The sequence below is a fragment of the Conger conger genome, chromosome 11 (assembly GCF_963514075.1).
Source record: "Conger conger chromosome 11, fConCon1.1, whole genome shotgun sequence".
NCBI lineage: Eukaryota > Metazoa > Chordata > Actinopteri > Anguilliformes > Congridae > Conger > Conger conger.
This window is the reverse complement of record NC_083770.1, coordinates 48039430-48067061: the sequence shown is the minus strand read 5'-3', so window position 1 is coordinate 48067061 and position 27632 is coordinate 48039430. Positions and strand designations below refer to the sequence as shown.

Sequence of the window (27632 nt, the reverse complement as noted above, 5' to 3'; positions counted from 1 at the left end):
GGAACGCCGGGATATGGGTCAGGGAATCTGAACTGGGAAGCTTTGGGAAACAGATGACCAATTCAGCTCTGGCGTCTCCAGGAAAACGAAGCCCTACCCCCTCCCCCCCCCCCCCCCCCACTGCCAGCTAGTCACTCTGCACAACCTCGAATCGAACCTCGGAAAAACACACATCCTCCGCAGAGCTCGGGCGAGCGAGCGGGCTAATTTTAGGCAGCGGGGCGGGCCACGCCCCCGTCTCTGGGGGGTCAGGGGGCGAGCGCTTCCCCGACTTACCCCCCCATTGTGCTCCGCACGCGAGCGCAGGAAGCAGCTCCTCTGAATCAGCTTCCTGTTCTCGGGCAAAACAAAAGTCAGCAGCTCCTCGGGGGGGGGAGGAGGAGCCACGGGGAAGAAAGGGGTCGTTTGACGGAGGGACAATGGGGGGGGGATGACTCCGCATCTCCAGCCTGACCGTGCCGACACCCAGCAGATGGCCACAGAGCCGGGCGGTGAAGCCCCCAGCCCCCCGATTCCAAGGGGGGGTCGCACCTGAGGTCAAACAGAGGCGAGCCGCCATTTCTGCCACCCCCCCCCCCCTCCCCAAAACCCCCAAACCCCCGGCAAGTGCGGTTTTCCGGCCTTTTCCGCCGATCGTCACATGACCTCCAGAGGCTGAGGTCCTCCACACAGGATCCCCCTTCATCTTTTCTGACCTTTGACCCCTGCTCATTGACTTGCTGCACAGATTATCATTCTTTTCTGGACACTGCATCCTTACAGAACCGGGACCCCTTCCGCTGCGGTTCCTCGTTCAGGTCAGGGGCAATAAGACAGGGGAAAGGCAGTCCTGACATCAGGACAAAAAGGAGAAGCGTCACCAATCACGGAGGAGGATGTTGGTAACAACTATATGAACACCAGTGGTGATTGGTGGATGTTTTCTGGCAATACTTCGATGCAGGGATAACCAATATCCACCAATCCAAATCTGCATTGTTCTAAATAGTTGTTACCATGATTGATAGAGCTCTCCACCAATTTCCATAATCAAGGTTAGAAGGTTACCCTCATTTCATAGTCCCCTCAAAAAAAAAAGTTAGATTCACAAGCCAAGAACACAATAAACGCCCTATTCCCTTACTACTGGGGGATTTGAGGCATCAGTGGGGGAAAAAAACAGCTTTTCAAACTTTGGAAATGTTGACGTGAAAAGATGAAAAAGTTCCCTCAGTGGCGTCCTACATTTGAAGCGCACAGCGGAGGATTTAGGACACGCGTCCTTCCCCTGGGACTCCGTCTCCCAGCGGAGCATCCTGTTTTTAGGCACGAGTCAGACGACCTTTTCAAAAAACCAAGAAAAAAAATCATAAAAGTAGCACAACGCCGTCACCGGCGTCACGTGACCGGCCCGGGAGGCCCAGCGCTGGGGAGCGTCTCCTCCCCGTCCAGTTTAGCCTCAGCGCGCATCCCATTTCACCGCTTCTGACACGATTCTGTCAGTCAAAGCCTTCCATTCTACATACACACTCTGTACACGGGAGAGGAACCGGCTCTCCGCATCACACCGGCAGACGCTGACCGGAGACGAGACACCCAGACTTCAGTCTCACACTCACTCAGCGCTGCTGCGTAACTGAGTAACGGTATTTTGTTCACGTATTTGCCCTTTGGGGGTGGCACGGATGGCGCAGTGGGTAGCACTGCCGCCTCACAGCAAGGAGGTCCTGGGTTCGAATCCCCGTCGGACGGGGCCTCTCTGTGCGGAGTTAGGCTGATTGGAGAGTCTAAATTACCCGTGGGTATGAGTGTGTGAGTGAATGGTGTGTGTGCCCTGCGATGGACTGGCGACCCATCCAGGGTGTATTCCTGCCTTTCACCCAATGTATGCTGGGATAGGCTCCAGCCCCCCTGCGACCCTGTTCAGGATAAGTGGGTTAAGATGATGGATGACTGGATGAATGGATGAATGGATGAATGGATGGCAAACGCCCTTTGGTGCGACTGCTTTTATACTTCAGTACAAAACATGAGGAATCTGAACAAGACTGCACAGGGAATTTAATTGGAGGCCCTCAAACAAACAAGCACGTCAGCACTCTCCCCGGCTGCAGGAAGAAACGGTGAAAGAATTTGCTGACTAAGAGAGCCAAGGATCGGCTTTGCAACTTACCTCTGGTTTAACCTCCGCTCATCATCGCTCCCGAAGTCCTGCAACAGAGAGAGAGAGAAAACGTCTCAGAACGCCTTTCAGCATCTAACCAGAAGTTAACGGTGCAGTGATTTTGATGCTTGTCACAGAATAACTAAATTCTTCTGCGTTCAGTGAGGAAAAATGGATGTGGGTGAATTATTGTATTTGAAGAATGCTTTCTCACCGTTCTGTAGGTTTGCAATGTCTTGTGCTCTAAAAGGTGCACAGGTAGGACCTGTCATTACATAAGACAATATTGTCACCTGAATTTTAACCCTGAATGGGTGGATATGACCGGCGTGTTACATCCCCCTTAACAGACGGATGTGACCTGCGCGTTACATCTCCCTGAACAGACGGATGTGACCTGCACGTTACATCTCCCTTAACAGACGGATGTGACCTGCGCGTTACATCTCCCTTAACAGACGGATGTGACCTGCGTGTTACATCTCCCTTAACAGACGGATGTGACCTGCACATTACATCCCCCTTAACAGACGGATGTGACCCAGTGTTGTATTTGATTATATGACTGTTCAAGACACATGACCGTTGAAATGCATTGTGATTCCTAGACCTTTCTATGGGCTTTCTATAGGGCGCCTTAGTCCATGCTGGGTTAAGAGAGAATCAGAACAATGCCCCAGTTCTACTCCGGCTCACAAAAGAGAAATACAACGCCTGAAAAACACACACACTGAACCTACAGAGCCGTTTGACTGCAGGACATGGAAAAATGGGCGGCGATGTGAATCGGGTTTCATCAGGACTCTCCTGGAGGGAAAGGGCCATCGTAACCGCGGCGATCGCGTTACCGCCGGGGAGACAGGCACACGGGTCATCTCCGCACCTCAGGCCCCCCCCGGGGGCCGCCAGTGAAACTGTCAGGTTTTAGTGTCATTGTGAGAGGTAGACATACGAGAGCGCTTCGGATCCGAAGAAAAACTTCCCAGGACCGTCTGCGTCGCCTCTCAGCACCAATGGCAACCCTGCCCCCCCCCCTTTCCACACACACACACACACACACACACACACACACACACACACACAAAAACACATCTCCCTTTTCACCCTCTTTCATAAGAGCATTCCACAGCTCTGGGCCCAAGCAGGCCAACGTGTGGAGTACACGCTGCAGCTGTCCGTCAGGCTATTACTGACCCTGTGAGCACAATAACAATGAGTGTGTGCCACCACAACCCAACAGCTGCTCTGGCCGAGCCACCGCAACCCAACAGCTGCTCTGGCTCAGCCACCTCACAACCCAACAGCTCCTCTGGCCGAGCCACCGCAACCCAACAGCTCCTCTGGCCGAGCCACCTCACAACCCAACAGCTCCTCTGGCCGAGCCACCGCAACCCAACAGCTGCTCTGGCTGAGCCACCTCACAACCCAACAGCTCCTCTGGCCGAGCCACCTCACAACCCAACAGCTCCTCTGGCCGAGCCACCGCAACCCAACAGCTGCTCTGGCCGAGCCACCTCACAACCCAACAGCTCCTCTGGCCGAGCCACCTCACAACCCAACAGCTCCTCTGGCCGAGCCACCGCAACCCAACAGCTGCTCTGGCCGAGCCACCGCAACCCAACAGCTGCTCTGGCTGAGCCACCTCACAACCCAACAGCTCCTCTGGCTGAGCCACCTCACAACCCAACAGCTCCTCTGGCCGAGCCACCGCAACCCAACAGCAGGGCGTTTGCTGGGTGCTGGCCCACCGGGCGGGAAAAAGGCCCAAACAATACGCACATTAACGGCCACTGTTTTCATCCAGCTGCCGTCCAACAGCTTTTAATGGTTACCCTGCCGTATCTTATATCGCCTCCTTGTGACGGCGGAGGCCGTATTTACAGTGGAAACTAAAGCGGGGGACCTTGTACTGTACAAGCCTTTCCCCCTCTGAAGAGTAGTAGAATTTTTTAGAATGTTTCATTGTTTTTTTATTTTTATTTTTATGTTACGTCCCAAGGACTCTAGTCTGCCCCTAGTAGTATGAGTCTGGTGTGCTGGGTGGTTTTAACTTTGATTGCAGGATTGGAGGCACCTGTGGGGAACCCTATATGAAGACTCCCATCAGGGTTCCATGCTGCCCATATTGTTCGTTTTGATCCTTTTGTTAATAAATTCATCTATTTTTATAAAGGTTGTTTTTCCCATTTTTGTGTTGCGACAAGCCAATGGGGGCTGGTCGTAACAATTATTATTATTCTTAAGTCAGTGTTCTAGAGCTGCATGCATTGCTCTCAATTACCAGTCGTGATTGTTACATCAGCATTAGAATGTTCGGTCAAGGACACTCCAATCGCGCATCTGTGAGGTGTGAGGTCACAGACGCGGCTGGAATGTCGCTAACCGGACATTCTAACGCGGACGCAGCAGTCGCAGCCGGTAACTGAGAGTGTTGCAGAGCGGGGCTGAGCTGTGTGAACCTGCCGCAGCCTGAGGGAGAGGCGCAAGGTGAGCAGGTGTTATTTCGGCCCTGTGACCCCGGCTGCCGACACCTAGCCGCTCGGGGCTCCCCCGCAGCGCGGAGGCGATACCTTAAATACAGCGCAGTAACTGCCGCTTTTGTTCCCACCCGAACAAACGGGGTGGGTAACGCGATAGGGGCCAGCCCTACGCCAGAGGCCCTTTCAGGCCCCTTCAGGCAGGGGCAGTGCGCGGGCGAGGCGGGGGGGCGCCCCTGAAACCTACACCCGGGACGCCTCGGCTGCTGTGTTTAAAAGAAGTTTCGGTTCCGCGTCGAGGGTAACACAATCATCCGTGGCGGGCCCGGAGGGAATTTTGGCTGAAAACCCAGCTGCATCGCGGTGCCGCTCCAACGGGGCCGGGTCAGGCCCGAAACGAGGCTGGGGCGGGGTCAGGCCCAGGGCGAGGGGAAGGGAAACCTCTCTTGTGTTAGGAGTTCAGGAGAACTCACAGAGAGGCGAAAAACCTCTGGAGTGTGCTGGAGCACAAGGCCCAGTCCGGCCCTCAGCCCAAAACATGAGAAACATCAATGAATGAATGGATGGAACAGTCCATTCACCTCAACCAGCATTCACCGACAACACGCGCTCAGACTTGTGTCAAATACCCATCTGGAGTTCCTTAACACTGCAGACAGCGGTGAAATCAGAAAACTCTTCTGACCTCTGTGAATTCTCAGCAGAACGACCCAACCAGCCACAAATGTTGATTCTCATAACGCTCTGCGATCTACGGGATCTTACTGGTGTCAAAACGGTTCACAAATACCTTAATAGTAGGCAGATATCTGAACAGGTTTGTCTACAACCTGTGCAGGAACTCACAAGAGAGCGCAGCACAGAGGGGAATAAAAGCTCTGAGCAGCTCCTCTGCGTAACGTGCAAGGGCAGCAGGCAGCCGGTCCGCTGGCGGGAGGAAGCACCGTGGTGAAGTGCTGACTCACGGCGCTACCTGGCGCAGGGCAGGAGCCTCTCGCCTGTGTTCCACCACAAGACCACACATCCCCGACGCCGCGGCCGGCTTTACCGCTGCAGCCGCGGAGACGCTGCAGGAATTTCCGGAACAAACCGCCGCAACAGCTGACTCAGCTCTCCGAACGCAACGGGTCGGGTTTAACGCTCCCCCTGATCAGACCAGGGCCTCTGCGAGGCTGAAACACAGGTGCTTATTAACCGGGGGGGGGCGTGCGCTTATTACTATGGGCTTGCTGCCCTGTGGGATTTCACCGGGATTATATTAAATGTCCACCTTTGTTGCCCAGTGGTGTAGCCTCGTACATTTGGTTAGGGCCCAGAGCAGGCCAGATCTAACTCCCTCCCATCACGCGGCTCCCTCCTCCGTTCGACGCTAAGTTAGTATGACATCACTGCGGCAGCAGGCTCCTCTGGGCCCAGGCCACACCCCCTCAGACAGGAATGCGGCCGCGCTGTGAATTCTAAACCGGCGCGAGAGGAGCTGTCAATACAAGCCAGGCTCGTCTTCTCCTCGCGGTTTCTCAGCTACTGCCTAGCAGCTAACTGCGCCTGCTCTAATTTCTCAGCCTTCTCGGGAGTCAGGGACAGGGAGAGGGAATAAAAAAAATAACAGAAAAAAAAACAGCAAGGACAACATCTAACCTCTAACAGCCGTGACGAGCGGAGGCGCATTTGAACGCGCCTTCTGACAGCGGGAAACGCCCCTCCCTTATCAACAGAACGACGGGTCGTTAGTTACGGCTGTTGTCCTCAAACGGCCTTTCAGGCTCTGAACCGTAACGGTCTTATTACCAGAAAGGCTAGCGCGGCTCCCTCCCCTCTTTTACCGTACCGCTCTAAATAACTCAGACGCACGGTAAGACGCCTCCAAACTCTCGTCCTTTTATTGATCAGCCTTTTTCATCCTTGCCTTTTTCAATTTAGGTCTTCCGTCACCGTGAGCAATTTCCACAAATTAAGGTTCGACGCTGTTCCTTCCCTTAATTACCAAAGGACTTACATCAAAGTATATTCCTTCCTAATAAATCCGAAAAGTCAGTGCAACTGGAGCCTGGAGAGCGTGCTCAGTATGTTATGGTTTTCTAGTAGCCTAATATTAATGCAGTGAGTTTCAATTAAAATGGTTTTATAATATTATTTAAGCTACAAAACAACACAGAAATAATTAAAGCGGTATGACATTTTGCTCTCGAATAATCCAGTGCAAACTCGAAGGGATCACTTTTATAAAACATAATTTTTTCCCCAAAATATCTTTAGGCATGAGAAAGCATTGCTGCATTTCTCATTACATGTCTGGTGGAGAATGAATAACTAGCCCCCCCTACTGGGAGAAAACTGTGTGACAACTCCAGATAACCAGTTTCCAGATTTATCTATGGAGATCTATCGAAATGTCCTTTTCCGATGCAGCAATGGTGGCGAAGGTTCATTGCCTAACTGGTTTGTGCCTGGTGTCTATCTACGCCTTTGAAGAAACATGCTCAACTTTTACACCACATTCGTTTGGGTAACCTTGGACACAAAAAGTTGCTTTCTTCCTGATTTATGGCAGTACTTGTCAACTGCATTGCGCGACAATTCAGCAAAACAATGAAGCGGTCAAGCATGTGGTTTGCCTCATCTAACCAGTGGACATGAAAAAGATGGAAGAGTGGAGAGAGAGAGCAACACACCGAATAGCTTAACGTATATATAATTATCAGCGTTTTTAAACTTGCGAAGACAGTACAACAGCTGGTCGCGTCGACATTTGTCTGAAGATCACGGCAACACGTGACGCAGACAAAAGCCAGGACGTTCAGTCACTTTCTTCTTTCAGAAGTTAATGTGCCCGACGCACATGGCTGCGCCTCCGGTGTCCTGCCGAAGAACCCGAATAAGAGAGTAACAGGACCCCAGCATCTGCGTGAAAGGGATTCAGCGGGGCTCAGGTTCAATAGGCAGTTTTAATCACTGTGAAAATTAACCCGGCAGCCCAGCCTGAGTCGTTTCCCCTTACAAATAGGTTGTTATTCTATCAAGGGGACAAAACTAGTGTTCCCATGTTGCTGAAACAGCAGAACAAACAAAAGCCCAAACACACAGCACAGCACCTTACTGCGGTGAGTGAGTGTGTGTGTGTGTGAGTGTGTGTGTGTGTAAGGGCACGTGTGAGTCTGTACGGGCAACGAGGTTCGTTCCTTTAAAAGGTTTTCACACCCAAGGGACTTTGCAAGGTTAAAGGTTCAAAGCTCAGATCAATTTCACTTGTCAGGTGTACTGCACAGTCAGGTCGCCTTTTCTCTTGGGTTTGCGTGCGTGAACTCACGTGATCCTATACTACCTTTCAGCCCGTCGACGACCCTCTGTTCAAAATATGATGACTGGACATGACAATTAAAAAAGGCCAACCCGAGCAAGTGCCGTGCACCCCCATGTTCCGCGAACTTCACCGAGTCACTAAGTAACAAATAAAAGGTTGCGTTACGTGTATCACACGGACATGTTTGGAAACAACACAGGCCCACGAGAATGAATAAGAATGAAACTGCATAATAAAGATTTTATTACTATTTCTGCAAAAACGACAGAAGGGGAAATGTAGCTCTCTTAGTAAACACAAGAGTCTTGAGTAACGCGTATAATGGTGGATTTGTAGAATGTGCATGTAAATAGGTAGCGTTATCCGTGAGAGGGTGACATGGCATATTCGCTATAGTGGAGGCTAGCCCCCCACGGGAGCAATTTATGGTCAGGTATTTCAGATGTATTTTCAAACCAGATTGCTTTGAAGGACTGACAAGCAAATCGACTGCATTACGCATTTCCAAGAGGAAACCACCTAGCACAATCCAGTGCGCCTTTTAAACCATTGCATGCTAACGAAAGTTTAGATATTAATTTCGGAAAACTATTTGCTGCTTAAACAAAAAACAAGATAAATAACTGTACATGTCGACAGCTGTTAGCTAATCACTGAAAAACGTCGGTTAGACCAACATGGACTGAATGTCACCAAAAGGAATACGGGAATGACAGTCATGACACTTAGCTAGCTAGCCATCTAGGCTGATGTTTTTGGCAAGACAACCGTTAGCTAGATGGCTTGCTAATGAACATTAATGGTGACAGCTATGATTGGCTCACAAGCTATTGTTTACAGTGCCTTCGTGCGTGCCTCAACGTTAGCCAGCTAACTAATGAATGCAATTTGTCATATTTACCCAATGCTAGCCACGTTCCTCCACTAATCAAACAGGCCTCATTATAAATAATAAAGATAAACCGTACCGTAGCTGTCCTTGTATTTTAACGTTATACCCAGACTACAACCAACTAACATCCCTTGTATTAACGTATTAACATGTTTTTGTATTTTCATCCATTTAAAACTACTAGCACTAAAACGTATAGCAATCTATTATAACGTTAGCTCACACGCTTGATGTAATTGCCTTTATTTAACAATGTAACGGCGTTGGTTGTATTGTTCAAAATTAACATTTGCCCCGTTAGTAATATCTGGTTGCTACTGTGACTAGGTAGCTAGTTACAGCTAACTGTTAGCAATCCAATGCATAAAATGGCTCTGTTATGTTATGGTTTCCATTGCATAACATAGGTAGCTGTGTTGCTCTCTAGTTCTATTTTAATGCCTCGAAATATAGCTAGCAAGATACCTGGCGTTTTAAGAATACCGCATGTATTTTTGTTTTTAAAAAAATGACTCCATGATAACCACTCTAGCTTACTAGCTATCATGAACTACATCATTCATCCCAAATGTGGGGCCTACATCACTCCCGCTCATCCTCGGCATATCCTTTGCCTACAGCGCTTCCCACAGAACACCCTCCCTCCCCACTACTGACTTACCTCCCCCGCGTTCGTGGTAGTGGTGCTGGCTGTGGAGGCAGCGCTCGGGGTGGGAGAGCGCTGCAGCGTTACCAACGCCATGGCTGGGAAAGACTACCGGTGGGAACTCCCTTGCCCGGGAAGAAGCTCTGTTCGTGAACAGAACCTGCTGAGGTTGTCCCCTTACGTCTAGCGATGCTGGTTGTACAGGACCACGCTAGCCAGTAATTCCAAGTGTCTGATTTCACCGTCCTGATAAATCCATCCTCCACTATTGGCAGTCAAATATCCGTTCTCCGGTCTTTCTGGATATTCCTAACGAGATGCATGTGACAATGACATCGGAGGATACCGTTTACTCCTCATATGTCATTTGTCAGATCATTAAGGTTAAATAACTTAGATACACAAAACACTTCCAACAGGGACGGGTGCGGGCTGTGCACATCTCAAATGATGCTGTCTGATTCTGTTTTGTTGATTTGAAGGCTAGCGAGCAAGCTAGCTAGTTACAGTATGTGTGTCAGAATGTGGCTTTTTTAAAAGTACAGGGTCGCACTGGTCCAAATCTGATAGATGTGACGCAGTTTCTTCTAACAATGTCACTTTGTGTAGCCGAAGCCGATCAGTTCAAACCCGGTGTTCTCAGCATCAGACGTCCACAAGCCTCGAAAAAACGTCGAAGATGCGTCTCGACGTGTTGGAACCATCGCGGTTGCCGCATGACATTAACACCGGAAATGTCATATTTCTTTCAAGGGATTGTTGCGTTTTTGTTTATTTGTTATATTGCCGTTTAATGTATTTCCTACTAATGTGTTGTTTTGTTTAAAATGGCAAACTGAATTATGGGGCATTCCTTCGGCTCACGTCGATGTAATCCCAAAGTGCAACGCGAATGGTTATACTCATCAGACTTCCATGAAGTTGAATATGTTATTCGTCTACCGGGCTAATTTTTGTATAAGAGCTTGTGTGGTGAAGAATTCAAATTATACAATTTGCATAAAGGCAACGTCGCAGCCTAGACCGCCGGACGAACATAGCCAACTGCAGTGCAAAAGACACTCGCTGTGTAATTCTAGTAGGCTCGGTTCCTTGGCGCGTGACTGGCTACAGAATACAGTATGGCCGTGGTTCAAGCCAAGACCCCACTACGCCAATCGTGCTTGAGTGTAGTTAATGTGCGGTTCGATTAAAATGATTGCACACTTTGATATCACTTCTGCAATAGTTTTGACGAATTACATCTACTTCGTTCGAATTCAACCCCTTCGTTCGACTTCAATAAGTACTTAACGACACATAGCTAGCTTAGCTACTGTAGTTTTCTAATAGTAAACTCATTTTTGCATACAAAATCTAAGCCTTTGCAAAGCAGCATTATTTGTCAGATGCTAGAAGACCAAGGACTTGGTTGTGATCAGCGAATTGTGAATTTATAGGCTACACTAAGAAGAGATGATGCGTTGTGTGGAATTTTCACGCATTTAGAGAATGTGCTCAGGGACTAGTTGGCTGTAGCTGTAGTTATGATGGGCTGTGTGTTCAGAGATGCTCTCCTGTATAACACTGTTGAAATGTGTGGTAAATTGCGTTACTGTCACCTTCCTGTCAGCTTTGAGCAGTCTGGTCATTCTCCTCTGACGTCTCTCATTAACAAGGTCTCTTTCTGTCTGCAGAATTGCTGAATTGCTGGATTTTTTTATTTATTTATTTTTGCACCATTCTTTGCAAACTCTAGAGACTAATGTGTGTGAAGATCCCAGGAGATCAGCCGTCTCTGAGATACTCAAACCACCCTGTCTGCCACCAACAATCCTTCCACGGTCACAGTCACTTAGATCACATTTAGATCCTTAGATCCCCATTCTGATGGTTGATGTAACCATTAACTGAAGCTCCTCACCCGTATCTACATTATTGTATGCATTGCACTGCTGCCACAGTGCTGATTAGATAATCCCATGAATAAGTAGGTGCAATAAAGTAAAAATGTTACAAATAAAGTGCTTGGTGTGTATATATAATACCTCAATGTTACTATCTTAACCTATAGACCAGCAGAGGATGGGCATCCCCTATAGCCGGGTTCCTCCCAAGAGTTTTTCCCATCGGGAGTTTTTTCTCGCCACTGTTTGAAGGTTTTTCTCCCCACTAGGGAGTTGTTTACCTCATAGGCTATTTGGGAGTTTATAGCTTGTATTTTTTCTTCCCTTCTGTTACTCTTTGAAGAGTCTTTGGGACAGATTTCTGTGAAAAGCGTTAGTAAAGTAAAATTGAATTCCATCCATTATCTTAACCCGCTTATCCTGAACAGGGTCACAGGGGGGCTGGAGCCTATCCCAGCATACATTGGGCAAAAGGCAGGAATACACCCTGGACAGGTCATCAGTCCATTGCAGGGCACACACACCATTCACTCACACACTCATACACTCATACACACAGGCAATTCAGACTCTCCAATCAGCCTAACCTGCATGTCTTTGGACTGTGGGAGGAAACCAGAGTACCCGGAGGAAACCCACGCAAACACGGGGAGAACATGCGAACTCCGCACAGAGAGGCCCCGTCCGACGGGGATTCGAACGCAGGACCTCCTTGCTGTGAGGCGGCAGTGCTACCCACTGCACCATCCGTGCCGCCGTAAAATTAAATTGAATAACTTATATTTTTAGATTTGAAACTGCTCAATGCAAAACCTAATACAACTTCAAAGAGCAATGTATCACGGAACTAGGCATGCTAGCTTATCAATGGCACATGACCCAAAATGATTTCAAAATGCCATTACCATCTAAATCCCCCTGGGGTCACTGTCGGCATTGTATTGCCACAATCTGTGACTATTTGGCGTCGAATGCGACCTTTAGGCCGACGACGAGGGGGATTCCTCTGTTGGTGTAAAAACCGAACTGAGTTGTGGGTAGATGTCATCCGGAATTTAGCGGATTCAGTTTTGAGTTGAAACATTCCACTTGAAAAGGACGATAGTCCTAAATTGGAGAAATGGCAGGAATATCCTATCCCCAAAAACAACTTGTTGGCATACTGCTGACTCGCATAAAAAAGATGGCCTGCTCATTCCTGGATAGCATCAAACAATGCTGATTCACCTTTGAGGAGATATGACAATTATACTTATTCGTCCATACCAACTATGCTAATTCAGAAAAATAAGATACAAAAGAGGGCTCTACTGGGGGTAAATCATCTGCGCTATATTGCTGTCCATGACATATGTGAAGTTTTTTTTACCTATTCTATTGGCCTAAAATATTATATGAGATATGTTTTCTTTGGACACGACTGAAATAGCGACAGTGCCCTCCAAATGAATTACTGAATTTTGTTACTTTTGCTGAATAAGTATGCGATTTGGATTTTCGAAGAAGACAAATACAGATAATCAGCTTCTGTTTCACAGTATGTACATACAGTGGGCTCCAAAATTATTGGCACCCCTGGCTGGCAATGCATAAAAAAGAAACAATTTCACAGTATGTACATACAGTGGGCTCCAAAATTATTGGCACCCCTGGCTGGCAATGCATAAAAAATAAACAATTTCACAGTATGTACATACAGTGGGCTCCAAAATTATTGGCACCCCTGGCTGGCAATGCATAAAAAATAAACAATATAATTATGGAATTGCCAAAATGTGAAAAATACTGTACTTTATTAATGTTTCGATAAAACCCACCAAAATCAAACATTAATTTCATAAAAAGTCCAGAAATTCATCATTTTTGGCACCCATGGTTTAGTACTTGGCGCATCCACCTCTGGCAAGGATAACAGCATGGAGACCTTTCCTATACTGCTCGACAAGGTTAAGGAACACATTTTTGGGATTTTGGACCATTCCTCAATGCAGATCCTTGCAGAATCCTTCACATTGTAGTGTTTGCACAATTCAACTGCCCTCTTCAGTTCAGTCCAGGACATAGATTTTGTTGTCACGGAACCACGTTTGTGTGGATTTTGAGGTGTGCTTTGGGTCGTTGTCTTGCTAGAAAGCCCATCTCCATCTTTTTTTCTCACTGTATCGCATTTCCCAGTCATGTGTTATAAATAACGCTGTCAAGACAGAAACATAGGCTGTCCGTTCAGAAAATGTGAAAATGATGCAGCGTAACATTGTGTTGTTTTAGTAGCCTTTATTAGTCTGAAGTTAAATCGGCTAAAGGCTAATTGGCAATCGAAAAGAAACACTCTTGTTTAAGAAAGTTTTTCTGAAACAAGATAATTATTACTTGGATCGTAGTAAACATACATCCCTACTCGTACTATTAGTACCTTGCGGTAAGCTAATTATTACACAATACTCGGAAGCTATCTGGCTACACTATATTACTGAAGTTATAGCTAGTGCACTCGAGGACAAGGGAAGTCCCTCGTAACTGACAGAACGTGCACATTGAACTCAGCGAGTGACTCTGGGCGTCGTTTGAAAGTGCAGCTACGTGTTCAGAAACGTTCCGGGGACTAATTTAGAGGTACGGATCGTATGACTTTTGACTTGTTTTAATAATACATATTTGCTTGTTTGTCTCAGCCGAACTCTGACCCCGTTTTGGTTTTAGACCGCTATGTTCGGTTACATAATCGGTTAAATTCATTGTGTCAACACTGCAGCGTGAATCTCAATAGAATGAAAAACGTTTGTCAGTTCAAAAACGAAAAAGTGTTTAGGCTCACAAAAGTTTAATTTTATTCAGATTCACGCGGCAGCATTGACAACAGAAACGCAACACGACCTGCCCGTAAATGGGGCTAATGTCCGCTACAGTTGGTTGCAGCAGAAGACGATAAATCTGCGCGAGTTAACTGACCGCGCAATGTGCTTTTTGATTTTTCAACTTGAATGTGTGTTCAGCGAGCTGTCAAAACGTGCAGTAGTTTGGCTAAGCCAGTTCGACGTGGTGTGTGGTGTGTGTGTGCTTGCGTGTGAAATCAATAACCGTGCTTGAATCAAAAACTTGAAACGATTTGCGAAACTTGTATTTTGTGGTTTATGTTCTAATTTTTTCCCGAAATTGAATGTAGCGTTACATTTTTGTACCTTCAAAAGCAGTCATTTGGGTTGTTTTTATGTAGGCCTTTTGCGCTGTTAGGTTCATACCAAGCGAAAATAATTTTGAACAACGCTGCTGACACACTTTTGCTTATAGCCTAGCCTACAGTTCGGGTTCTTCTGAATTCCTGCGTAATTGCTATTCATGGTATGGCGTCAAACAAAAAAAGCGCATTCATCTGCAGGGTTGCCAACTTTGATCAACTGGTTGGAGTGAGATTTTTATGGCATGGCGCATGCACCACAACTACAGTGGGCTCCAGAATTATTATTAACCTTGATTAAAATGAAGAAGCAAGACTATTTGGTAAACAACACAGATACTAATCTAGACGTTATGTTCAAACATATAGGAAACCTATGGGTTGAAATGACTTTATTTCAATTAATTTACTCTCATGTTTCAATGTTTTGTATTAGGCTAAGTGTTATGCCGGGGGGAACAGAGGAACCAAAAGCAGACAGTGGCGCAGAAAAATGGCAGGTTTAATTTCAAAAGGGGCAGACAGAGCAGAGTCAAAAAACAGGCCAGGGTCAAAAATCAGGGGGTCAGTCCAAATAGGCAGAGGTACAAATATCCAACAAGCAAAGAAGAGTCCAGGGAAGCAGGCAGGTGTCAAAACCGGAAATACTGAAAAAAACCAAGGGCAAGGACTCGGGAACAAGGAGGCTAGAACCGGGGGAAGGGATACAGGGCGTGGGACTCAAAAGACAGGACAAGACGAACTAGCAGCGTGCAACTGAAAAGGACAGGTATAAATACACAGGGGAATGAGACAAACTAGGCGGGGCATGGGAGTGAGGGTGGTCTAACAAATGAACATCAGGTGAGACACATGAAAGGGTAATAGGGCAATAACGAGGGGGAAACGAAAACACGGACTGGATTCACAAAGTAAGTCCATTTTATTTATATCAGCACCTTTCAAGCACAAGGTGCTTCACAAGCAGCACACAAAAAGAAAACAAGAATAAGACAAGACAGCAACAATAAAATATAAAAAGAGATAAAAATACACAAAACATCAAACATTAAATATTAAAAGCCATTTTATAAAAGTGAGTCTTGAGCTGGGACTTAAAAGTGGACACGGAGGAAGCTTTTCTGATATCCAAAGGAAGGCTGTTCCAAAGTCTGGGCGCTACGACCGAGAAAGCACGATCACCCTTTGTTTTCAGCCTGGACTTTGGAACAGCCAGTAATGCCAAGGAAGATGATCGGATTGTGTGAGAAGTTTGATATGATGTTAAAAGGTCAATGATATATTCCAGAACAATGCCAGCCAGTGCTTTAAAAGTAATAAATTAAATTTTAAAATTGACTCTAAATTCAATAGGAAGCCAGTGTAACATTGCTAGAACTGGGGTAATATAGGCCCTTCTATTTGTCCTAGTCAAAAGTCTGGCTGCTGCATTCTGCACCACCTGGAGATGGGACATGGATTTATGACTTAGAGATGTACATCTGGAGTTACAATAGTCCAGACGTGAAGAAACAAAAGCATGAATGATTTTTTTTCTGTATCCTGTAATGATAACATGCATCTGATTTTTGAGATATTTAAATGGTAAAAACAAGTCTGGATTACTTTTGTAATGTGGAGATTGAGATTAAGTTCTGAGTCACACAAAGACACACATGCAATACAAACGGCTCCCGGCTAGAGAGTAGACAATTGCAGAGAATCAGGAGATGCAGATACGGAGAGACAGGTGTGAATACTTGCTCAGTGAAGTAATCAGTGATAGAATAGGGAGGCAGAGTTACAGAACAGAATTGAAACTGGAGATGCATTAGGAAGTTAGTTAAGTGATTTAAATTACAAATACCCAAAACTAGTGAATGTTAGTTTGTCAAACATAGTGTGTTAGTATGAGTACTGTACAAATCCTATGTTAGTTGGGATTAGTATATTAGTGCTATGTACAAACATGAAATGGAGAGAAAGCAGGAAGTAAGGAATGCAAGATTGGAAAGAAGATTGAACTATTAACTACCGTAAACACCCGAATAGTGGGGCACGCAGACAAGGGAGTGACTGGGCTAGAAAAGTGCAGACGAGTGCAAAGACTAATGAATATAAACAGAACACCAGACATGAATATGAAAAATAATAAATTACAAGAATAATGATAATAAACAATGATAAACTAATACACAGAACACAGGAACATAACAGAACACAGGAACATAACACTAAGTAATCAATATTTTTCTGAAAACCAAAATGATTGGCGTTTTATTTATTTTCATCATGGAGCGGATTTGAAGCCCTTTTGCACAATCTATGCTCTCTTAGTTAAGGTTTTGAATTGGCGTGAGATGTGTTTGGGTAGCGTGAAAGCGTGCGTCTCACTCCAAAGCGCGAGTTGGCATCCCTGCTTCGGTTCTCTTGGGGACCAGGGTACCAGCATGTTACATCACAATATGCTTCTGGGTTATTTCTTTACATCGGTTTACCAAAATGAAAAACATATAAACGCAAGTTTTTATATGCTATGTTTAGGTTGTTGAAGTAGACTTACTTAACGTGAATATATTAGTCACACATTGGAAATATTTGCAACCGTCTACCTAGAGGCTCGTGTTTACCACCAGCCGGCAATTTCGGGTGAACTGTCGCTTTAGGTTGGTCCCCAGGATCGGTACAGGTCTAACCTGATTGAGACGGGTGCGTGGGGGGTTGGACCCAAAATGCAAAATAAAGTCCCGTCAGGGCTTTATCCAGGGTATGTCCAGTAGTCAAAAAACAGGCAATGTTCAAACACGTAAAAAACCAGCCAAAACCAAAGTACAGTACCGAAGGAGAAGGCAGTCTTGTAATTGGTACACCATGCAAAAAAAGTCCGGTAGCCAGGAAAGCTGTCAGCGGGGCAGAAGTACAGGCGGATGGTAGGCAGGCTCAGGGTCGATGACGGCGCAAGAGTCAAGACCGAAGTCTGCTCCGTGGGGCAAAAGCACAAAGACAGCAGGCAAAGTCTTGGTACAGGCAGGCAATGGTCAACAAAACAGAAGTCAATAATCTTTGGCCAATAAACAGGCATGGATCGTAACAGGTAGACAATGGCTTGACAAAAACGCTCAAAAGTGCACTGACAGACGGGGGGCAACTATTTTGCAAAGACATGAAACTGAGCTTATATGCAGGTGTAGACAGGTGAAGACAATTAGCTTGAGAGCAGCATGAGAATGGAAATCAGGTGTGGAGGATTGACAAGTTAACAAGGTAATTACTAATCTTTAGTAATAAACCTATCCTGCCCTAGCGTTAGTAAATTAGTAAATGACATGCACAAGAAAGGTAAGGTAACATGACACATGGTTGGAATGTTAGTATTAACCAATCCTGATCTAAAGTTAGTAGATTAGTAACAGGACAAGGGAAATTGAAACAATTAGGGTGTGAGTGTACTTACCTCTAGGGTCTTTCAGCGCACTTATCCCTGGTTATGGGTATGCACTTTGTTGTACGTCGCTCTGGATAAGAGCGTCTGCCAAATGCCAATAATGTAATGTAATGTAATGAGTGACAGAAAGGGAGAGAGAGAAAGCAGGAATGCAAGGTTTGCAGAAAGACATGAAAAAGTGTATGCTAAACAATGAACAGAACCACATAACATGAAACAAACATAAATCATGACATAACAAGTTTGCGAAATTATGACAATAATCTATATAACATGACATGGCAAGACTAAGAAATAAATGGTAACAAGAACTAAACATGAAACATAACATGACAAGACAATGAAACGTAACAAGAAATAAAACATTAAAACATGGCGAGACTAGACTAACATAATGCGTGACATGACAATAACGTAACTAAGACAATAACTAAACATGAAACATGACGTGACAAACATGAAAGGTGACACTGATCAAAAAATGTGTTGACTACTGCAAGTAGCCAGTGGATCTTCATGAATTCCATAACTGGAATAAGGTTTAATGTCCAATCAGAGGCATATAAGTGCATTCCAAAGATTGTTGGAGCATACAAGGAACACAGGTCAGATAAGGTACTCAAAGTCAGGTTAAGGTGAATGGACAAATGAAAACAAGATAAGACTGCTCCACCATGACAGACAGTAATCCGGGTTATGGCATGTCCTATATAATTGAATTGTGTCCTGTAAGAAGGTAGGGGCTTTCCTATTGGGAAGAATGATTGATGGTTTTACTGTAGCCCCGACCTACACAATGGGCTTATCCGAGTCTCTCTTGCTTTGGTAATCCACCTCCTAGTGAAAAGTACCTTCTCTCAAAGGGTTCCAAAAGGCTCTTCTCTATCTCCATAGGGGAACTCTACTGTATCTAGTTCAGACATTCTTTGTCAGGGAAAATGCTTAAATCGGGAAGCTTCAACAGTTTTACTAACCAAAAAGATTTCCAAAAAGGACTGAAAAGGGTCAAACCATGCTGAGTATGGAGCTGGTCTGAACTGGTCAACCGGCTGCCAGCTGTTTCAAAACCTAGCTTGAGCTGTTTCAGTAGCACAGTGTCAGGAATGAACAGTGGATGGTCTAATTACATTCATTACATTACATTACATTAATGGCATTTGGCAGATGCTCTTATCCAGAGCAACGTACAGTTGATTAGACTAAGCAGGAGACAATCCTCCCCTGGAGCAACGCAGGGTTAAGGGCCCTGCTCAAGGGCCCAACGGCTGTGCGGATCTTATTGTGGCTACACCGCGGATCGAACCACCGACCTTGCGGGTCCCAGTCATGTACCTTAACCACTACACTACAGGCCGCCCTTGCTTGCCTTTCGAATGCCAATGAAGATGGAAAGTCTGACCTTTCCCACTGAAATGCGTTTGTTTGTCAGTCGTCCAGACATGCGTGTGGCAGTCATCGGCGCCGGGGTCATCGGGCTCTCCACGGCCCAGTGCATCTACGAGCAGTACCACTCCCTGGTGAAGCCGCTGACCATCGAAATCTACGCCGACCGCTTCACGCCCCTCACCACCAGCGACGGGGCGGCGGGGCTGTGGCAGCCGTACCTCTACGACAAAGGGAACGCCGTGGAGACGTGAGCCTCTTTCCGTTCCTTTCTCGTGTCGGTGATTCCGCACGGCTGTGTGAGCGGAGGACTGTCAGTGATTCTGCACACATGTGTGAGCGGAGGACTGTCAGTGATTCTGCACACATGTGTAAGCAGAGGACTGTCAGTGATTCTGCACACATGTGTAAGCAGAGGACTCAAACAGCAATGAGAACTTTAAATTAAACTGTTCTGTGTTGCATTTTAGGGAATGGCTGTGAAATGAAATGACTGAAATCTAACACAGTTGCAATTTAAAACAGTGCTGTTATATGGGGCCTTACATTTTGAAAGCTTGCTTAGAGATGGCGCAAACAATATCTGCAAGTAGAAACCTATAATCCAAGTTGTTCAAGACATTGTAGTACTGAATGAACTAATGAAGTGCAACTACCTAAAGTACTTCCTGCAAGAAATTTTAGTAGTCACCAAACATGGCAATCCATCTCTGTCCACCTGGACTTTCTTTCTTTTTATCTCTGTTGTTCAAGTAAATGGAATAAGGACACATTTCAGTACCTGCAGAGCTTCCTCTCGTCTCCCGACTGTGTTAAAATGGGAATTTTCCTCCAGTCAGGCTACAACGTGTGTGACGAACCAGCCCCAGTAAGTATCTCCTTGTCGGTGTTCTGTGCCAACTCACTATTCCTGTTCAGGAAGATGCTTAAATACCTGTTACAGATTCCCTGGATCTGTCAGGTGTTGCGGTCGTTCGAGGCGGAAACGGCTGTTGCTGTTGCCTGCTGTCTCACCAGGTTCACCAGCGCGAGTGTTCTTACAGCTCTTAATGAGTCAGACTACAACTACGGAAAATAAAGTAGATAACATTGTTCATCCACCCATCATCGCGTTCAGATAATTAAAGGGGCCCTTCACCCAAAAATATATATATTACTATATACTATATACTATACTATATACTATATTTCCACTGACTCAAGAGTGATATCTATCTGTCCCAAACTGATCTGGTGGGTCCTAGAGGCATCCATAGAAGCTCCCCCTGATGCCCCAAACATCTACGGCGCCAAAATATGTGGTGCTTAAAGCTTCGTCTCTTTCCAAATATCACACGGTTACTCAGGAACATCAACTTCCTGTGCAACGTTTTGTCGAAAGCTACTTTCTGCCAAAGTGGACCGTTGTTTTTAAACAATTTTGACCCTGCAGCCCAGAATACTGGAATGCTTTGGTCGAGACTTTGAGCGGATATACACGTTTGGTGAAAGTTGTTTTCAATGAAACTGTGCACAATAAGGTCTGTTGATGTTTACGAGTACCCGTGTTATTATATTTGGAAATAATACTTTCTTTAACGTAAATTGCTGGTGTTTTGAGCACTGTAAACATTGGTTCCAGGTTGTGTGACAATCATGGTGGGCTGCAAAGTATATCTAGATCTCAGCAAAACTATGTGGATGGATAGATAGCGTTTGGGGTAAGTGGAAATATATTTTATTTTTAGGGGCCCGTTTAAGACAGTGTGATTGGTGATTTTTAAAATAATAAGATTAACAAAAACAATTTTTTTGTTTCTACATAGGATCCTTCATTTAAGGACAGCGTGTTGGGATTCAGGCAACTGACCCAACCTGAACTGGAGTTGTTTCCAGGATACAGGTACTCCATATGAAAAGCGCATAATTCTGCTGCAAGCTCCTTGCTAGCTGTTAGTAGTTATTTGCATAGATTTGCACCCGTTCCTGTGGCAATAGGTTCATCTGTATGTACGTTATAGATGTTCTTTCTATTGTGCTATGCAACTTAGCTCTGCATTCTTCCCCACTGTTTCGACTGTTTTCAGCTATGGATGGTTCAACACTGCAATTATGGTTGAGGGAAAGACCTACCTCCCCTGGCTCATGGATTGGTAGGTGATATACTTATCAGTTAGTCCATAAACCATTAACCTTGATGTGAAACTTTTTTTTGAAACGTTTCTCAGCTGCAGTTCCGTGCTGTTCGCGAAAATAGAATGAGATAAAACTGCTTTTGCTGCTATGCGAACAGCTGCGTGAGGTTACACACATACGTTGAGAGTGGTGAACTGTGACCTTCGACCTTGAACCTAAATGTCATTCAAATTTCATTGGTAAACTTACAAAATGGGAGATAATATGCAGTAAGTCCCATAATATGTGAGGTGGAATATTTTGGTCGTACATGCTCATGGAGTATGATCTTTTTTTTTTTTAAAAGGTCTCCTTGGCATTCTGTAGTTCTGCATTCCCTTATATGCATATATCGGCCTACTTGCTGTTCGATTAAATATTTATCCATTGATGCACTTTGCCCTTCATTAAGCTTCAATAGTGCTATCAGCGCTGATCTCTGAAGGATAACGTGATAAGCCACACTGTGTTCCCATATCTTAACACATGCTATAGCATATTATAAAATCTAATCTTAACAGCCACAAATAACAGCTTTGTGTCTTTTGCAGGTTAAAGGAGAGAGGTGTGAAGTTCTATCAAAGGAAGGTTGAGTCTTTCAGAGAGGTGAGGGCCTTCTGTTTAATAATTCCTTTTTTATCGCGTTTTTTTTTCTCACCATTCGGTGGTTCAAAGCGCTTTTCCAGCGATGAGTGGGAAATTCACCTCAACCAACCAACCAAGTGCAGCCGCACCTGGGTGATGCAACAGCAGCCATTTTGTGCCAGAATGCTCACCACACCATCAGCTGAGGTGGAGAGGGCAATGAAATCAGGGGATGAATTTGGTGGCAGGTTGAGTGAGTTTAGCCAGTAGACTGGGGAACCCCCTACTCTTGTATCTGAACAGTGAGTCACGACTTCGGTTTAATGTCTCATCTGAGAGACGGAGTTTCCAACAGTGTCCCCATTACTGCACTGGGGCTTTTTAGTATTCCCCGGAGGTCTCTCCTCCAATTACTAACCAAGCCCACACTTGCATAGCTTCAGCTATTCGGCATGGGGCTGAGTGCATGTTGGTATGGCTGCCGGCTAGCTTCTGTCGAAGCTGAGGTGAAGGGATCTACAGAATCGCAATCACACGAGTGCTCTACATTGTTTCTAACTTGATTCCTAACTTACAGCAAGCAGACGATGCCAGAGTTGGCTGATCTACCGTCTCTCCCGAGTGCATGGCCTGTGTTTGTCTTTGCCACCTTCTCTGGCCTCCTTTGCCGCGTCTCCTCACCCCTCTCATTGGTGTACAGCTGTTTGAATCTGGACCGGACGTCATCATCAACTGCACGGGGGTGCGATCGGGGGAGCTGCAGCCCGACTCGGACCTCAAACCGGGCCGAGGGCAGATCATAAAGGTGGGGGGGGGCTCGGTGGGACGGGTTAAGATCCTCTTCAGCTCTCCGTCTATACAGGTGAAGTGTACCAACTTCCCCATCCGCTCACACCTGTTTTCTCTCCTGTGGGTGCGACCAGGTGGACGCCCCGTGGCTGAAGCATTTCGTACTCACACACAATTTCAAAACCGGGATCTACAACTCACCTTACATCATACCCGGGTAAGACGCCATTCTCTTGCTGGGCTTACTGCAGCTAAGATAGTGTTGGGCTAACATTACGTCCCATCCATCCATCCATTCATTATCCTAACCCGCTTATCCTGAACAGGGTCGCGGGGGGCTGGAGCCTATCCCAGCATACATTGGGCGAAAGGCAGGAATACACCCTGGACAGGTCGCCAGTCCATCGCAGGGCACACACACCATTCACGCACACCATTCACGCACACCATTCACACCTATGGGCAATTTTGACTCTCCAATCAGCCTAACCTGCATGTCTTTGGACTGTGGGAGGAAACCGGAGTACCCGGAGGAAACCCACGCAGACACGGGGAGAACATGCAAACTCCGCACAGAGAGGCCCCGGCCGACAGGGATTCGAACCCAGGACCTCCTTGCTGTGAGGCGGCAGTGCTACCCACTGCACCATCCGTGCCGCTCACATTACGTCCCTCCTCACCCATTAACATAAACAGACAGTGGTCACCCTTCGCCCCCTGTATTGTAGACTAACGTAATTGTATTTATTTCTTTCCTTCATTCATTTGCCCAAGGGATAGTTGTTAGAAAGGGGGACACTCACTGCTCACTGTGAGGTAACATACACGGGGGACAAAGTTGCTCACCGCGAGGTAATGTCCACTCAACTGTCCATTTCATGAATTATTTTTTACTGTTTTTACTTGCGGCGGCACGGATGGTGCAGTGGGTAGCACTGCCGCCTCACAGGTCCTGGGTTCGAATCCCCGTCGGCCGGGGCCCTCTCCGGGTACTCCGGTTTCCTCCCACAGTCCAAAGACATGCAGGTTAGGCTGATTGGAGAGTCTAAATTGCCCGTAGGTATGAGTGTGTGAGTGAATGGTGTGTGTGCCCTGCGATGGACTGGCGACCCGTCCAGGGTGTATTCCTGCCTTTCGCCCAATGTATGCTGGGATAGGCTCCAGCCCCCTGCGACCCTATTCAGGATAAGCGGGTTCAGATAATGGATGGATGTCTTTACTTGCTCTGTTTCAGGAGTCGTTTGGTCACAGTCGGTGGAATATTTCAGGTGGGGAACTGGAGTGAAATGAACAACTCAACAGACCACAATAAAATTTGGGAAGGAGCTTGCAGTCTCGAGCCCAGTCTCAAGGTTAGAAGCGTAGAAACGAACACACGGGTGCCACAAAGTGTTTTTGCTAGTTTTATTTTATCAAAATTAATTGGATAAATTAGGCTGAACTGGTCCACTTGACCACATCTTGGCAATGCAGTATTCAGTTCCTGGTGATTAGTGAAGGTGTAGAAAATCTGTGCAATGGTTTCCCTATACACAGGGCTAGTACTCTGTACTTTTCTGAAACTGTTGTGAAAAAGTCAGGTACAGAGGTAGGAATCTGGGTTGCATTGCTTTGATATGGAAAAGAGTTAGTTTTCTTTCAGAGTTAAAGGTACAATAGGTAAGATTTTTGTGTTAAAACATTGTTACAAGACCATTATAAATCCCTTCCTATCATTGAAAAAGGCTCACTGGCATGTTGACCCACCCTCTGCCTGTGTTCATAGTCCTTAAATTCGGGTTTCAAAAGATGCAATTGACGGGCCGGCACTGAAAATTGGTTCTAATTGCCACAGCCAATGGCGTTTCAATGTCCTCGCGTTTACAGAGAAGGGGGAGGGATAAACAGTGTTGTGGTTCCAAGGTGTTTGTTGCTGCTATTCCTCTCTTGACTGTTAGAAGTCGGAAATTACCTATTGTACCTTTAAACATTGAATGATGAAAAAAGCAGGTTTCCAAGGCATATTTGGTCTCCTGTATGGATTCTAAAGCTTTTCCCTTGGGCAGTCGTGTTGAGCCCAGTAAGAGAGCAATTAAATTGGTCATATTCACTTTTGCCCTTGGAGAGCTACAGGCTGTGCGGGTATTCACCACTACTCAGCACCTATTCTGTCCTTTAAAAGCAGTCGATTTAAGCAATGTCACACAGGAGGAGTGCCGTTATATTGCGTAGCCTGTGTCAGCAGGGCTTGGATTCGGTCGTTGGCACGAGGCAGAGTGCTGGAGATAAGCACAGTCCTGCTGATACTTGCGACCTTCAGTGTGATATTGCGTTTATACAGCAGTTCTGTAAACAAGGCGGTTTTATTATCCAAGGGACAGTGGTTGAAAGCTAGCCAGGTGGCTAATACCAGCATAGTTACAGTAATGCTGATTAATGTGCGCTGGCCCTATAGTAATAAACTTGTAAACTAAACTATCAAGTAATGGTAATCTTAGACAATAATTTAAAACAATAGATTATGATTTTTATTGGTTATCAGGCTCCACCATGAAAAATTGTTCCTTCAGGATTGTATTAGTTGCCGTAACTGTAATGACAGGGAACACTTTAAACAAACGCAAAGACTGGCTACTTAGCTGGCTGAGAAGGGATGATTAAAGCGATTTTGCTTGTCTCTTTGCTAGTTTGGCTGAAGTACCGGAATACAGTTCTGAATATTAAACATTTACTCTTCATGGTGTACGCCCTGGTGTAAAATCCAGCAATGATTAGCTTGAAATACCAGCTACCAGCTGTTTCAAAACATAGCTTGAGCTGGACAAACCATGGTGATTATGGTGCTGGTGTAACTGGTCAACCAGCTACCAGCTGTTTCAAAACCATATGGGCAAGTGCCCATTTCTGACATGGTGTGGGTGACTTAATGGGGTGAACCTTTGAGAGGCATCAACCATGTTGAATAAAGAGAGTAATTGACAGCTCATAGCAATTGAAGCGTTAAAATTGTGGTTGGAACAAAAGGCTGGGGTACACATTGGGTGCCCAGGGGCTGAGGATGGGAGCCCCCTGGTCTGGGGGGTTTTGTTTTTGGGCGTGATGGTCAGGCTCTTCATCCGTCCCACAGCACGCCAGGATAGTGGAGGACTGGTCGGGGCTGAGGCCTGTTCGCAGTAAAGTGCGTCTGGAGAGGGAAACGTTGGAGTTCGGACAATCCACCTGTGAGGTGAGCGCCAAATCGGCATGAATATCAATATGAATATGAATATTTGTACGCTGCACATTTTCAAAAAGGGCGCCAGCAACTGTAGCGCAGTGGTTAAGGTAAATGACTGGGACCCGCAAGGTCGGTGGTTCTAATCCTGGCGTAGCCACAATATGATCCGCCCTTGGCCGACGCTCTTATCCAGAGCGACGTACAGTTGATAAGACTAAGCAGGAGACAATCCTCCCCTGGAGCAATGCGGGGTTAAGGGCCTTGCTCAAGGTCCCAACGGCTGTGCGGATCTTATTGTGGCTACACCGGGGATCGAACCACCGACCTTGCGGGTCCCAGTCATGCACCTTAACCACTACGCTACAGGCCGCCCTCATGCCGATGCCACTTCCTCATGCTGATGTCACTTCCTCATGCCGATGCCACTTCCTCATGCTGATGCCACTTCCTCATGCCGATGCCACTTCCTCATGCCGATGCCACTTCCTCATGCTGATGTCACTTCCTCATGCCGATGTCACTTCCATCCCAGGTTATCCACAACTATGGGCACGGGGGCTTCGGCCTGACCATCCACAGGGGGTGCGCCACGGAGGCCGCCCGGCTCTTCGGAGAGATCCTGGAGAAGCGGGGCTGGACAGTGCCGTCCCGTCTGTGACGGCGGGACCGATCGCTCCTCCCAATCTCCACCCCGACCCCCTGGAGGACCCGGCCCACAATGCAGTGTGTATGTACTACTGCGGTGAGCCTTTCCAACCCCCCCCCCCCCCGTGTTCAAGGAAATATTACAGTAATGGCGATTGCAGTTGGAAAACCCACTGAAATACGGGGAACAAATCAAGATCCTCCCAAACGGGCCCAAACGGGACCTGATCACCGTGAGCTGAAGCTGTGAATGGGGTAATGCAAATTGCTGCTCCTTAGGTTTACATTGCACTTGATTGTTGATTATAAATTTGGTGATGTAGCATTTGAGTATTCTGGACACTAACACTTATGTTAAGGCCCTCTGCAAAAGAGTATCTGCTAAGTGATTGTAATATTGTAATGTAGTAAAGGGACTCACCTGCACATCAATCGTACTTTCCAGTCACAACCTGACTACGACCATTTGTGGTCGAAATCTTGCAAGAAAAACTGAAATTTTATAATGTAAATGTAATTACACGAAATAGTATTTTACTAGAAGCTATGTGTAAAAATGTATATAGACAGAAATGAATAATACACAAAAGCCTTACAGAGCAATAAATACTATCTGCCTTCCCAGTCCAATGTTGATTCTTTAATTTTTTTTTAACATAATTTGTTGTATCATACACATTTACATCAAGTGCATTGGCAAGAATCTGTGTACAGACACTTAATGCGGCACTAAATTGCAAAGGCAGGCATGTAGGAGACGGCTTGTACAACAAGTGCAGGGGTTTCCACATCACCATTTTTGACTCAGTACTCGGGAAGGGGACAAAAGCCCTCCTGGAAGAAAGAAAAACAAAGACAACAACCAAACACCCCGGATAGTGGTATTTCTCAAAACAAAACAAAAAATGGCATCTGTGCATGAAGGAAAACCAGTCC

At 46.1% G+C, this 27632-nt stretch overlaps 2 protein-coding genes across 2 annotated transcripts in view; one reads left to right on the top strand and one right to left on the bottom strand.

The window, feature by feature from the left end:
- Positions 1-9962, bottom strand: part of ssh1a (slingshot protein phosphatase 1a) — a 46267-nt gene extending 36305 nt beyond the window's left edge. The window contains exons 1-2 of the mRNA XM_061259483.1: positions 9475-9962; positions 2153-2190 (exon numbers count right to left, since the gene is read on the bottom strand). Of these exons, the coding sequence (XP_061115467.1) occupies positions 2153-2190; positions 9475-9555 (119 nt within the window). The 5' untranslated portion in view covers positions 9556-9962. The remainder of the gene's footprint in view (positions 1-2152; positions 2191-9474) is intronic.
- A 3860-nt stretch (positions 9963-13822) lies between these two features.
- On the top strand, positions 13823-27314 carry LOC133139896 (D-amino-acid oxidase-like). Its single transcript, XM_061259360.1, has 11 exons — positions 13823-13958; positions 19374-19577; positions 20081-20195; positions 21133-21209; positions 21394-21459; positions 22033-22087; positions 22767-22871; positions 22990-23072; positions 24090-24207; positions 25962-26060; positions 26584-27314. The coding sequence occupies exons 2-11, from the start codon at positions 19384-19386 to the stop codon at positions 26707-26709; spliced, it is 1038 nt and encodes a 345-aa protein (XP_061115344.1). The 5' UTR covers positions 13823-13958; positions 19374-19383; the 3' UTR covers positions 26710-27314.
- Positions 27315-27632: the final 318 nt, after the last annotated feature.